This window comes from Salvelinus sp. IW2-2015, linkage group LG28, assembly GCF_002910315.2.
Source record: "Salvelinus sp. IW2-2015 linkage group LG28, ASM291031v2, whole genome shotgun sequence".
NCBI lineage: Eukaryota > Metazoa > Chordata > Actinopteri > Salmoniformes > Salmonidae > Salvelinus > Salvelinus sp. IW2-2015.
This window is the reverse complement of record NC_036868.1, coordinates 15,005,520-15,019,906: the sequence shown is the minus strand read 5'-3', so window position 1 is coordinate 15,019,906 and position 14,387 is coordinate 15,005,520. Positions and strand designations below refer to the sequence as shown.

The 14,387-nt window shown below is 41.1% G+C and overlaps 1 protein-coding gene across 1 annotated transcript in view; it reads right to left on the bottom strand.

The window, feature by feature from the left end:
- Positions 1 to 9,095, bottom strand: part of stum (stum, mechanosensory transduction mediator homolog) — a 35,157-nt gene extending 26,062 nt beyond the window's left edge. Inside the window, exon 1 of the mRNA XM_023974556.2 lies at positions 8,755 to 9,095. Within this exon, the coding sequence (XP_023830324.1) occupies positions 8,755 to 8,923 (169 nt within the window). The 5' untranslated portion in view covers positions 8,924 to 9,095. The remainder of the gene's footprint in view (positions 1 to 8,754) is intronic.
- Positions 9,096 to 14,387: the final 5,292 nt, after the last annotated feature.

Below are 14,387 nucleotides of genomic sequence, written 5' to 3'. Positions count from 1 at the left end.
AATTATTTTGTGAGTGAACGAATGTGCGCGGGTAGCCTGCAGGAGCGGCTTTAAGTGATTGTTTGACAGTCAGATGAAAACATCATGACTGGTTGTGTTAATGCCACATTAAAAGGTAGAGGCGCCGTCTCCATAAGGCCATGTGAAGCTAAGGTTTCCCTGAAATAAACTGAATTGCTAAAATKATATAGCCTAATTAGCTTACTCTTGTCAATACAGAAATAAATACAATCATTCAAAATAGGCTACTACACCAGAAAGCATGATTTGGCCACAGAGCATCATTAGCTTCTTTAAAAAAAAACTGGATTGTTTTAAATCCCATAGCCTACAGTCAGATGGGCCAGTGGCGGTTCTAGCTTGTATGGCTCCCTGTGCGAACTCCCCCGCCAAAATAAAAATAAAAATCACCCTTCTGCACTAACTGTAATTTTTATTCAGACATTTGGAACAACACAAATTAATAATCATAACAAAGACGAATAGAAACAAAATGTACTATATAAATACAAATAAAAGTTAGAATCAAATTATTACACTATTTCCCTATTGCTAACAAAAAACACAAATAAAACTAAATTGCACGAATCCTATATCACACAAATACACAACTAGAATAACACACTTATAAAGAAGAGACATCTCTAGTGAKGGTRCGGTCTTCCTCRCTTGGGGCCATGGATTGTAGAACCCTTGTTTTCAGAGGTAGGATCATGGACACAGACGGTGCAGTTTCAGTGCTCAATAGGGTTGTAACTGTTGATGGGTTTTAGCACCTGGAGGACCTCCTCTGCCACTTTCACGTCATCAGACAAGGTGACGGTCTTTATATTTTTTCAGGGTCTTGTCTGTCAGTGCAGAGTRTACAGCTGCCTGCTGCTCAAGATAGCGCTCCTACATGTGGAGTTYCATCTTGTTGTGACATGGTGTATGAGCTTGTGGGTCGGTAGCTGTAGCATTTCTTGCTTGGTCTTAAGCACATGAGCGGCTGTTGTGCTTCGGTGGAAAAAGAAAACCACCTTCCTGATCCTCCCAAGGAGGCGGTCCATCTGGTTCACTGAGATTCCCCTTTGGGATGCTAAATGGATCACTTGTGCAAAGCAAGCTATCTGTGGCCCCAGTCCACTGCATTTACTTGGTTCTTGGCATTATCTGTGGTGATTGGGAAATTGCTATTGCTATATAGCTTCCACTCTGCTACTGCTCCTAGCAGTACCTGCGCCAGATTTCTGCCTGTGTGACTCTCATAGAGGGGGAGTGTCTGTAGCACCGGACTTCACATCTCCCACTCCTCTGTGGTGTATTGAGTCGTCAGTCACGTAGCTTTCCGTTGCCCTGGAAGTCCACCCATCTGTGGTGAGTGCAACATAGGATGTCTTGGATAATTGGTCGACAATTTTGACCTTTTCCTGTYCATAAAGATCTGGCACGATCTTCATACTGAAGTGGGTGAGCGAGGGGATTTCGTAGCATTGCTCAGCACTTACACCATATTTTTAAACCCTTTGTTTTCCACAACAGAGTATGGCCTCATGTCTGCAGCGATAAACATCCCAATAGATTTGGTGATGGCTTTAGCCCAATCTGATTCTGCAGCAAAGGGCTTAAATGCCGCGGTGAGAAGTTGTCTCTTGGCTGAGTTGGCTCCCGTCACTGACACACCAGGGTGATGACGCTTTAAATGTGTGGCCATGCTCCATGTATTTCCATGATCATACGGCTTTCTTGTGGCACAATGCYTACRCACCGTAATGGTGTTGTCCACCACCCTTCTTCCGTCATTATATTTGACAGGGAAGCCAAAATGCTCCCATAGATGAGACAAATGAAGCGGGAGSCTTTTCCAGTTCWTCAGATCCTCCACTAGCCATGTCTGTCACTGCTCTTTTTTATTCATTGCAACGCGAGCAGGATTGATTCATTGGGATTCAACATGCCCCGTTCACGTGAACAGTACACACAACTGATTTAAAAAAAATAATCAAGTCAACCTTCAGGCTTCAGAGTAAAACACAGCACATATCTGTCTTGTCTTTATCTTTTCACTGCAACTCTGCATCGAGATTTAGGGAATTATTACTTTATAAAGTAACAGCGGCAGTAAAACTGTATTGCACAATATGACAGTTAAACTTTGCAAATGATCCGCGGTTCACATGCGTGCCGAACCATGGGGGGTGATCAAGGATCAAGGATTAACTACTGTCCGTTACACCACTAATGGCAAGCTCTTTGCCATCCAAGTCTGAGTGTTCTTTATAGTGCAGTGTCATACTAAGGGCCTCACATTGYTCTGTCAGCTCCTCATTTGAGAGAYGTTGGAAGGTTGACAACACTCCAAACTTCTCTCTCACATTTTCCAATGTGGAAAATCTTTCCTGAAGGGCTGAGGTTGCAGCATCAACAACGACATTGAAAAATGTCACCTCCAACTTCTTCAGTGCATCACTCAAAGGCTCATCAAATGATTCGTATAAAAAGTGCCGCTTTGTGGACCTCAGCCTTTGTTGTAGAACGGCCTCTACATTCATACCCTCGCAAATATCCTTGGCTGACGTTTGTGCAGTCATAAAGCCTGTCGCCCTGTATTTGCTGAGACCTCTCTCTGTCTTTCTGAGAAGACTGACTGCAACATCCACATGCATGCTGGGAGACTGCATCAGCTTGATCACATGTTGGATCTGCCTCAAGATGTCATACCACACCACTGTACAGATGCTGAAGCAGTATGATCCCACCTCCTCTGACAAGGACTGGGCCTCAATCTTTATCACAGGGTCTTTGGTTTGATCCCTCACCTCAATCAGTGCCTCTCTCACCGCTGCTGTCTGATACCTCAGTGGCTCGACACTCTTGACTTTACTCTCCCACCTTGTCTCGGTCCACATCTTCAAAGTGATGTCCACATGTTTTTTTCAGGATGCCCCATCGCTGTGTGGAGGCTGAGAACAAGGTGTACAGTTTGTGTAAGATGCCAAAGTAACTCTGGCATCGACAGAACTTTTAGCAGCATCAGCCACAACCAGGTTCAATGTGTGAGCCCCACATGGCACAAATAGAGCTCTTGGATTCATTTCCAGGAGTCTGGTCTGGACACCTTTTTGTTTTTGCCTCATGTGAGCCATTATGGACACATTTATAAGACTGTCCTCTGCAGTTCTCAAAAGGAATGTTTAGCTCCTCTAATCTTTTGAGAATCAGGGATGCCAAATGTTGGCCCGTGGACTCTGCCTCCAGAAACCCCATAAAATGTTCCTTTGTGGGGCTCCTCCTTCAGTGACAATTCTAATCACACTGTTCAGTGTGGCTGACATCTGAGGTGCAATCTAGAATGATAGAGAATAATTTTGCCAGCTTGATGTCACTCACCATTATTGAAGTGACCTTGCTGCTCAACAAATCAATGAGTTCATTCTATATTTGGTGGCCAAGGTAGCTGGTGGTGTGACTCGAGGTCCCTTTTTGAACACAGTTATGGTGCTCTTTCATGACTGGATCAAATTGTGCCATCAGTTCAACCTCTGAGGAAATGTCCATTTGACGGAGAGGACAGTATTTCTGTGTGTCCCCTTAGTGCCAGATTTCTAATTGCCAGAGACTGCACAATAGCAGTCAGACATGTCAACACCTCTGTCCATCTTATCCTCTCAGCCTCCATAAGTGCCATCTCATGCTTATTAATTGTTTCCCCTTTTTTGATCCTCATTGCCAGTTCTTTCCATGTTTTCATGCAGTTTTGRTTTTCTGGACTGCTGTCGTGGAGTCAGCAAAGAACTTGCAGGTTTCCAGTCTGTCAGTCCAGAGTTTGCTAAATAAATGTTYTTCTTAAAGTTTGCAGCAGAAGAGGCTGTTTCTTTCAGAATACACCAACCAACTTTCTAGGGATTTTTTTCACCACTCACCAAGGTCTTCCTGAAATACTGGTGGAGGCAACTTCTTCCATCACTCTCATTCCTTGGGAAAACAAAGTGAGGTGGTACCTCACTTGGTCCTYTGCAAACTAGTTGTGTCCGAATTCTGTCAGTCAAAACTGAAGGCCAGTCAGCAGGGTCTGTAGACAGTGGTTCATCCTCAGCAGCAGGATTTTGGTGGGGATGCCCCTACAGGCATTTCTAATGGAGAGCACATGGGTATTAGTTTACACACGTTATTCACAGCATTCATCGTGGTGGAACATCCCACATACATAATAAAATCATCATTGTCACCTACAATATGGAAACGTACAACTTTGCAAAAGGGAAATTATTATTATTTTTTGTTATGCAGGGATGCACACATGTGCGTGTACCCACACACACACACATGCGCACAAACACACTCAGGCAACATTTGTGAAGACACCTGTGTGGCTGAGGAGGTGGATGGTTCCTCMTCCTGAGGCTCCGAGATARTTTCTGAAGAAGCCTGTGTGGCTGAGGAGGTAGATGGCTTCTCTTCCTGGCCAGTGTGGCTGAGGAGGTAGATGGCTTCTCWTCCTGGCCAGTGTGGCTGASGAGGTAGATGGCTYCTCWTCCTGGCCWGTGTGKCTGASGAGGTAGATGGCTTCTCTTCCTGGCCAGTGTGGCTGAGGAGGTAGATGGCTYCTCATCCTGGCCTGTGTGGCTGACGAGGTAGATGGCTTCTCTTCCTGGCCAGTGTGGCTGAGGAGGTAGATGGCTTCTCATCCTGGCCAGTGCCAGAGGGTGCTCCAAAATATTTCAGAAGTGCCCCTGAATTTGCATTGGAATACAGTATATGAGTCTGACACCCTAAATCCATTTGTTGCACAATTAAATATGCATGTCATTATGTACAATTTATCAAACTTTCAGAATAGGAACCAAATGAATCATACAACCTCCTTGGCTAATTCTAGGCATAAGACCCCCCCCCAAAAGACGTAATATATCACAAAAGATACAAGATATCAGCATAATATATACGTCTTAAGTTAACCTACAGCATTGGAAATTCCCCTTACTGAGCTCAGGACCTAGTCAATACAAACACACAAAACCTTTGTCACCTTAATGAAAGTCAACCAAATCAATGGTGTGCTAGTTAGGTTGTAATCGTTTTGCTGCAGGTTACACACATTATCATGATGAAACTGTGTGAAATTATATCCAATGTTRTGTAAGCTAGTTGGACAGAAAATTTAATATAMTCGCCCTATGTGTAATAGCATAGCAAGCAACAGACTAACAAACATAAGTGTTATACTAGCCTACTTCATTACATGCATAATATTATACTCATAAAGAGATKACATRGCTGCATACCTTTATCTTTTGCGTTTCTCCTCTTCTTTCCTCTTTTTCCTAAACTGGGCACCTGATGGCTTAGACCTTTTCTTATCCATTTGTGTTGATTTGGCACTCGAGCATCAATACATTACCCATCCCCCCAACACTGTCAACCAAGAGTCAAAACTAAACCAATTCACCTTGGTGGTGTGCAGACAGGTTTTATATTATTCTTAACGATTTCATACAAACCAGAAAAAAATACAACAATATGTCTGTGAAACTATATATTCACAGTATTATGAATGAATTGTGGTTTATTAGGTAGCATTTCATAGTGTGACTGATTTTACTAATTGTATTAGTACTGTACAAAGCTAGAGGTGTGCTATTTGATAGATTCCCCTGCTCCCCCTATCTTGGGCTTCCAGTGGGGAGACCTGAGGTCAACCTACCCCCGCGCCCCAAGGTTAATTGACCCACAGTCCCACACGGTGACATGATATCATTGACGTGACGTTCAAATGAGTGATAGAAAACCGATAGGGCAAATGTCACCATTACAATTTCTTTATGTGGGCACCCCATGCCGCCCCCGGCAAGATGCCGCCCTGGGCTGCTGCCCATACCTAAATCCGCCACTGAGRTGGGCCCACAATTTGGGACTGCACGTACTTCAAATACCAACAAGATGATTGTTGAATTGTGACTGTCAGTGAAAAGCATAGAGACCCAGCCAGGCATATCGCAGTATTTAAAAATACAATCACAGAAAATCTGATTGGAAAGCAAACGGCTATTGCTGTGAAGAGATGACAATGAAAAGACTCCAATCTGTCTTTTCGCTATCAAAATTCTTTATTGAGTAAACAGTAGCCTATTTTATTGGCACCAGCGGAGAACATCGGCCATATCCCTGGTGAATGTGCATATTCAATCTCTTTATCATTGGGTCAGTGCCACTTCTATTTGTTTTGTACAATAATTTCCTCCTCCAGGTTAGATGGTCGTCATTTTCTATTTGTGTCTCCACTTTTCGTAGGCCCGTTTATATGGATCAGACATCGTTTTCATTGATCTTGTCAGTGTCAGCAGAGTAGCCTACCCTGTCATTTTTGTAGTATGAAAAAAAAAAGTGTCCCGTACCGGTAAGAAATTAAACCATTGATTGTGAACATGTATTTTTTTTCCACTGAACAATAGTGGATAAGCATCTGCTCTTGTACGTAGTGTGAGAAGTGACAGGAGGAAGCGCAGCCTTCCGGCTGATGTGTTTGTGTTCCTGTGATTTAACAGATCATTGAATGGATGAGCCATGAGTGTCTCTCTGATTCAGAGGGGTTGGGTTAAATGCAGAATGCATTCAGTTGTGCAACTGACTAGGTATCCCCTTTGTTTTAATATCTTTAAACATTTGTATGATTAACATATATAATGACATTTTTTGTTCAAGCTGGGCTGAAGCACATTCCTCTACCCTTTCATCCTATCACAAATATCTATTTTAAATAGAAATGTTACATTTTGGAAATTGTGAAAAGTGCTTTATAAGTAATGACAGTCATTAGTCCATGTCCTTAGTAGCGTGACCTTCAAACGTAATATTTTACACTTGYTATCTGTGTAACAATGTTTTGACTCTGCCCAAATATAGAACGTTATATGTATGTGTGTGCTGTCACCTAAGATACTGTAGCTGAAGTGTGTCAGTGAATGAAGATCTATGGATTTGCTCTGGCACAGTCTGACAGACAGATCTGTGTTGATACCACTTAGGACAGTGTAACACGCACACATGCTTTGTTTTTATCAGATTGCAATCTGAGTGTGAACATCAAGTCCAGCTGAGGCTTTAGTCTGATGTTTGGACTGTTTTGTTCATGAAATAATATACATACATTTTAAGATTTCATAAGATATGATTGATTGTTATCTTATGAAATAACACATACTTAGACAATAGGGCTTTGTTTCAATGTGCTATTTAAAATATGTATATATTATTGTACATTGAGGACAATTCTCTGACGTGATGTATTTTCTGAAATGCAGGCAAAACAAATGAATGATTTAAAATTCAACACTGTACCTTGATTGTATGTAGGAAATGGAGGGGGTGGGATGGTAGGGAAATCAAAAGTGTGTAAGCAAAATAAAGTAATTGCTTTCAGTGTCCTGATTTTGTTTGTTTTGTGTTTTCTGATTGTTTCAGTGCATACATTCAACAAGCTTTGGACAAAGGACTTCCACCGGGCTGCCATCTCAAGTTCACTAAAAAGGCAATAATTCTGAACTGGGTTTGTTTTTGTTTTTAATTCAGAACATTTTGTTAATTATCTTTTAAACTTCCATTGGTTGAAATCTATTGCTCAGTTATCACTTGGCTCATGTAAATAATTATGTAGTTGCCCCTTTAAACATCCTAAGGTCAACATCCCCATAGTTTTCACATTTCTCTCATGTAAATGTTGTAGCTACATAAAAACATTAAACTATTTATTTGAGAAATATCCAGTCTTTGCTCTTTTCTTCATTATCATGCTGATGATTAAAAGTTGTATTGGACAAATGTTTAGTATATTTACCACATTTAATGTTTTAGTTTTTTTCTCAGAGAACTAAGTTATGTGATTTGGTTCATGAAGATAAAACATTGAAATGTTGTTAGCACACAGTAACCAAAACCGGATCTAATTTGCATATTCAACGGAGTTTGCAGCAAATTTGCTAAATGTTCTCCACAAGTTTCCCAGAATTGTTTGCCAGTATTTCGCAAGTTACAACAGTTTGCCACAAAACTAATTTAAAATGTTAAAGTATGAGCATGCAGCAAATTTGTGACAAACTGGCCAAAGGTTTGCCACAACTGTTGCCATAAGCCTGCTTTTTGGGGGGTTTGTATCACTAATGTGTATTTTGCTTTGTTTAAAGCTATAACCTCTCTTGCATCACTGGCAAAGGAGGGAACATCTCACCAGGGGACTGGTTCGCACCATGCTGTCCAAACTCCTGAGGTTGTAAACTTTTACCAAAAGAGACACTTCTATCAGTTTTACCGTCTCGTTTTCAAAAAATGTTTCGGCTACTCCTAGCGCAAACATTACAACAACGCCACATGCATCAGGGGTGTAATCAKTACGCCGATTCTGTTGCTACAAAACGTTTTGCAACAGAAATCGTTAACTCCAAACGGAAAACGCAAACGAGAGTTTCTATTGGACAAATTCTGGTAAGTCCCTCCCCGTTTCGTTCCGTTTGCTCTATTTGCATCCATTTGGTTCTTAAACGGTAAACGGTGATGAATACACCCCAGGCGAGCGTAATGGTAAAATACAGTGATAATAAAAACGAAGTTCTGATGACAACAAAACGTTTACAAAAAACGATGCAAGTATCACATTCTAAACAGTGCCATATGTGATATCACATTCTAAACAGTGCCATATGTGCCCACTGTACGTTTTCGACAGTGTTACTACAACACATGATGTGATTAAAAAGTAGCAACATCAAAGTGTAAACTCACCTAAACCAGGTACAAAAGTGTTGAGAAATAGGCATAACACAGCTACTGGGAATGGCATGTATGGAATAGCTGCACGCAAAGGTCCTTTCTTCTCTCTTACTTGGACCACAACTCCACTGGTCGAAGAAGTAACTCCCTTCTCATTCATTTCGGTGTCTTTTTGGTCCATGTTGAGCGTAAACAGGCAAAGTGTGAACTATTTATTACTGTTTATTCTCTATCTGTCAAAGACTCCCTTCCGCAACACAGGATGAGCAAACCTCTCCAAAAATGACCAACTGCATGAAGTGGACTGTGTGCACGTAAGCGGCGCGCAAGCACTTGTGATGGGTAGTTCGCAAACGAAAGGCTCTTTTTAAACGGCTCTTTTTGTTGGGAAACGAATCGCATCTGTGAAGGAGCCGTTCATTTGACTCACTGATTTGCATACTGCTACTGCTGCCTTTTGAGCGCGAGACATTACATGTATATATTATAAAAAACATTATCTGAAGATGGTAAATCCTCACTGCGGGAGCAAAAAGTAATGTTTTTGCAAGCGATTTCATTTCGTCATGTACATTTTTTATTTTAACTCACATTTCACAATCTGACATAACGGTATGCAACTTTTTAGCCTTTACATTAGAATGTTTATATTTTTCATAATTTTTTAAAGCACTGTGCTACTGAACAAAGAGGCGTTCATAAGGTAAACGGAGCCAAAAGATCCGGCTCACTAAAAAGACTGGGAATGCCCATCACTAACAAGCACTGAGCATCTGCTCCCTTGCACAGTTCAACTATTTATTTATTTTTATTTAACCTTTGTTTAACTCAGCAAGTCAGTTAAGAACAAATTCTAATTTACAATGACGGCCTACCAAAAGGCAAAATGCCTCCTGCGTGGATGGGGGCTGGGATTAAAATATTTATATAAATATAGGACAAAACACACATCCCGACAAGAGAGACAACACAACACTACATAAAGAGAGACCGAAGACAATTAGGCTGGTCTCATAGACTAAACGTATCATAGTAAACAACAGACACGACACTCAAGTTAGCATGATATGTTACCTTTGGTATTGTTACATAAGATAGAAGGTTACTTAAAATGCCCACACCAGTAGAAATCCACTTGTTTGAGCTGAAAGACTATGGCCAGAGCTTACCCATGATGTTGCACAATGATTTAAGTCAATAAGTTATTGTTTTAATCAAAGTATGATATACTTGGGCTTGAAGTGACAAATCCAAACTGCCGACTTTGTGCAAATCCGTGTGAATGCAGTGTCTTTTCCTATAATATGACATACAAATTCTTCAGCTGTCACGTTCTGACCTTAGTTCCTTTGTTTTGTCTTTTGTTTTAGTATGGTCAGGGCGTGAGTTGGGTGGGTTGTCTATGTTAGTTTTTCTATGATTTTCTATTTCTGTGTTTGGCCTGATATGGTTCTCAATCAGAGGCAGCTGTCAATCGTTGTCCCTGATTGGGAACCATATTTAGGTAGCCTGTTTTCTGTTGCGTTTTGGTGGGTGGTTGTTTTCAGTCTTTGTGTGTCTTGCACCAGACAGAACTGTTTTCGGTTGTTTCGTTATTCAGTGTTCAGTTTTGATTATTATTAAATATCATGAACACTTACCACGCTGCACCTTGGTCCTCACCTTCGTCCACCGACGACAGCCGTTACATCAGCATAYGTTTTGTTTCAGGACTGGGTTTGTTCACTGGCATTGTTTATTAATCAGAAACCGCTGCAAAGCTATTCCACTTTGCCACTTTTTTTACCAGAATATTTTCATAATCTATTGGATAATTTGTCAATTTTCACTTGTTTTTTGCTAGTGTGTATTAGAAATATATACTGTATATCTGACCATTTTGGTATAATTATCGCTCCAGGATTAATATTTTTTACCACGAAGGTTTTGCTTCACAACACGCTCCACTGCTTTGATTGGTGTAAAGTTAGCTAAAAACTGCAAGTGTCTATCCAGATAATGAAAAGGCATCCGCAAAAGAAAATTCAAGGAATTTATAGTTACATGTAGGGTTGCAAAGGGTCGGACACTTTCCGGTAAATTTCTTGAAATTTTCCATGGGAAGTTGAGCCCTGGAATTTTGGTAATTTTGCTTAAATTTATCAAAAAAGTTAGCTTATAGCAGTAACCTTTTTTTGATGGGATACACAAGGCAATTCTAGGTCTTGTGACATATTTTGGTTAAACTATYCCAAATTCAATGGAATTGCAACCCTCTGCATGCACGGTGCATTCTTCCATCACATGTGCAGTGCACTCTTCAATCACATGTACAGCTGATTCTCAAGACCTTGCACACTAATGAGATGCTATTGAGCCCACACTACTACACTGTCTGAGCCAAGGACTACATGCTTTCTGGTAAGCTTTGATTACAATACTGGGTGGGGTGAATATATTTTATATGACATACATGATTTTTGTTAACTAGTAAATAGTAGCCTATTGTTTAAATCATTTCTAACTTGTTAACAATTTCTGCTAGTTCGTTTTTTCTACCATGTGGGTTTCAGCTTGCTTGAGCCTGCTACATGAGGAGTGTTAATTCACCTGTTTCCATACATGTTTCATTTTAAACATTTGTCTCACAAAGGAGTTGTTTAATATAACTGCTTAAATATTTATCTGTACATGGAATTGTATTTGTTGTTTTTTACTCATGTTTTTCAAATCTTTACAGGAAAATGCCTTAGGCACTATCTAATGTGTAGAGACATTTCATTGCAGCTAATATAGAAGGAAAAGCTAGGTACATTTGCAAATACTGTGTCAAATCATATGTGAAAAATGCAGCAAGATGGAGAATCATCTGGCCAAGTGCATAAAGTTCCCTCAGCGCTTACAACAAGCAACCTCTGACAAAAGTCCTTCTACTTCTATTCGAAGTGAAAATTATGAATCGAACACCTTATCGATAGCAACAGCTCATGGTCCTCCTGGAATCAGAAGTTTTTTTGACTCAATGGAGGAATGTAGTCAGAGAAATGCTGATGAATGTCTTGCTCAAGCTGTGTATGCAACTGGTTCACCTCTGATGCTCACAAGCAATGTGTATTGAAAGATTTCTGAATGTTACACACCTCCAACCAGACATGCTTTTCAACCAGACATGCTTTACCTAAAGGTTGCATGTTTAAATCTCATCACAGATAACTTTACCATTTTAGCTAATTAGCAACTTTGCAACTACTTACTATTTTTTAGCTACTTTGCAACTATTTAGCATGTTAGCTAACCTTTCCCCTAACTCTTAACCCTTCAACCTAATTGCTGGATGCAGAGTTCAACAGAGTTCAAGTGAAGGTCAAGCAAATCATAGAGAAAGCAGACTGTATCATCTCTGGGTGGTCGAATGTCCGTGGGCAAGGAATAATTAACTACATCTCCACCCCTCAACCAGTATTCTACAAGAGCACAGACACAAGGGACAACAGACACACCGGTCTCTACATTGGAGATGAGCTGATGTCAGTCATCAATGACCTTGGACCACAGAAGGTATTTGCATTGGTGACAGACAAAGCTGCGAACATGAAGGCTGCTTGGTCTAAAGTGGAGGGGTCCTACCCTCACATCACACATTGGCTGTGCTGCTCATGCATTTATTCTGCTCCTCTATGGACATCATGGCACTGAAACCAATGGATACACTCTACAAGATAGCCAAGGAAATGGTTAGGTATATGAAGGGTCATCAAGTTATAGCAGCAATCTACCTCACCAAGCAAAGTGAGAAGAATAAGAGGACCACATTGAAGCTGCCCAGCAACACTTGTTAGGGTGGTGTTGTCATCATGTTTGACAGWCTCCTGGAGGGGAAGGAGGCTCCAAGAAATGGCCATATCAGTCTGCCGATCTGGACAGCCCCATCACGAGGATCTTCCTGGATGATGTATTTTGGGAGAGAGTGGTAAGCAGCCTGAAACTCCTAAAACCTATAGCAGTAGCCATTGCACAGATTGAGGGAGACAATGCCATCTTGTCTGATGTTCAGACTCTGCTTGCAGATGTAAGAGAAGAAATCCGTACTGCCCTGCCCACTTCACTGTTGCTMCAAGCAGAGGAAACTGCAGTTCTGAAATACATCAAAAAGMGTGAAGACTTCTSCCTGAAGCCYATACACGCMGCAGYGTACATGTTGGACCCCAAGTATGCTGGCATGAGCATCCTGTCTGATGCAGAGATCAACAAGGCCTATGGTGTCATCACTACCATGTTTCACCACCTTGGCCTGGATGAGGGCAAGGTTCTTGGCAGTCTGGCGAAGTACACTTTCAAGGGCTTTGGGATGGAGATGTAATATGGCAGTCGTGCCAACATATCTCATTAGCCACCTGGTGGAAGAGACTTTGTGGATCTGAGGCTCTTTGCCCTGTTGSCTCCATCATCCTCCAAATTCCACCAACATCAGCCGCCTCAGAGCGCAACTGGTCCTTGTTTGGGAACAAACACACCAAAGAACGCAACAGGGTGACCAATACAAGGTTTGAAAAATTGGTGGCCTTTTGAGGCCTTTTGAGCCTGACAACGAGCCATCCTCAACAAGGTTGGAAAGTGACAGTGAAGATGAGGCCACAGAGTCTGATGTTCAAGAAGTGGAAATTGAGGAGGACCAGCGAGAAGACATGGAAGCCTGAGAGGAACACAACCAAAGCTTTAGTTTCGAGACTATAATTTTACAGATGTATGTTGAAAACGTTTTTGGGAGATACGATGGATCATTGGGGATAATTCAATATTCCCTTTCTTTTGTTGTTCAGGGAAATCATCCCATGTGAAGAGTCAACGCATTTAATTAAAGTTCAATTTGTAACACATTTAAATTTTTTCTATTGAAAGGATTTAACTTGCAATTAGGTCTTCTTATGATAAGGTAAAAGGTTTACAGTGCCTTGCAAAAGTATTCATCCCCCTTGGCGTTTTCCTATTTTGTTGCATAACAAGCTGTAATTTAAATTGATTTTATTTGGATTTCATGTAATGGACATACACAAAATAGTCCATATTGGTGAAGTGAAAAAAATAATAATACTTGTTTAAAAAAAAAAACGGAAAAGTGATGCGTGCATATTACATTTACATTTAAGTCATTTAGCTGACGCTCTTATCCAGAGCGACTTACAATTTGGAAAGTTCATACATATTCATCCTGGTCCCCCCGTGGGGAATGAACCCACAACCCTGGCGTTGCAAGCGCCATGCTCTACCAACTGAGCCACACGGGACCACATGCATGGTGCATATGTATTCACCGCTTTGCTATGAAGCCCCTAAATAAGATTTGGTGCAACCAATTACCTTCAGAAGTCACATAATTAGTTAAATAAAGGCCACCTGTGTGCAATGTAAGTGTCACATGATCTCAGTATATATACACTTGTACTGAAAGGCCCAGAGTCTGCAACACCAACAAGCAATCGGCACCATGAAGACCAAGCAGCTCTCCAAACAGGTCAGGGAAAAAGTTGTGGAGAAGTACAGATCAGGGTTGGGTTATAGAAAAATATCAGAAACTTTGAACATCCCACGGAGCACCATTAAATCCATTATTAAAAAATGGAAAGAATATGGCACCATAACAAACCTGCCAAGAGAGGGCCTCCCAC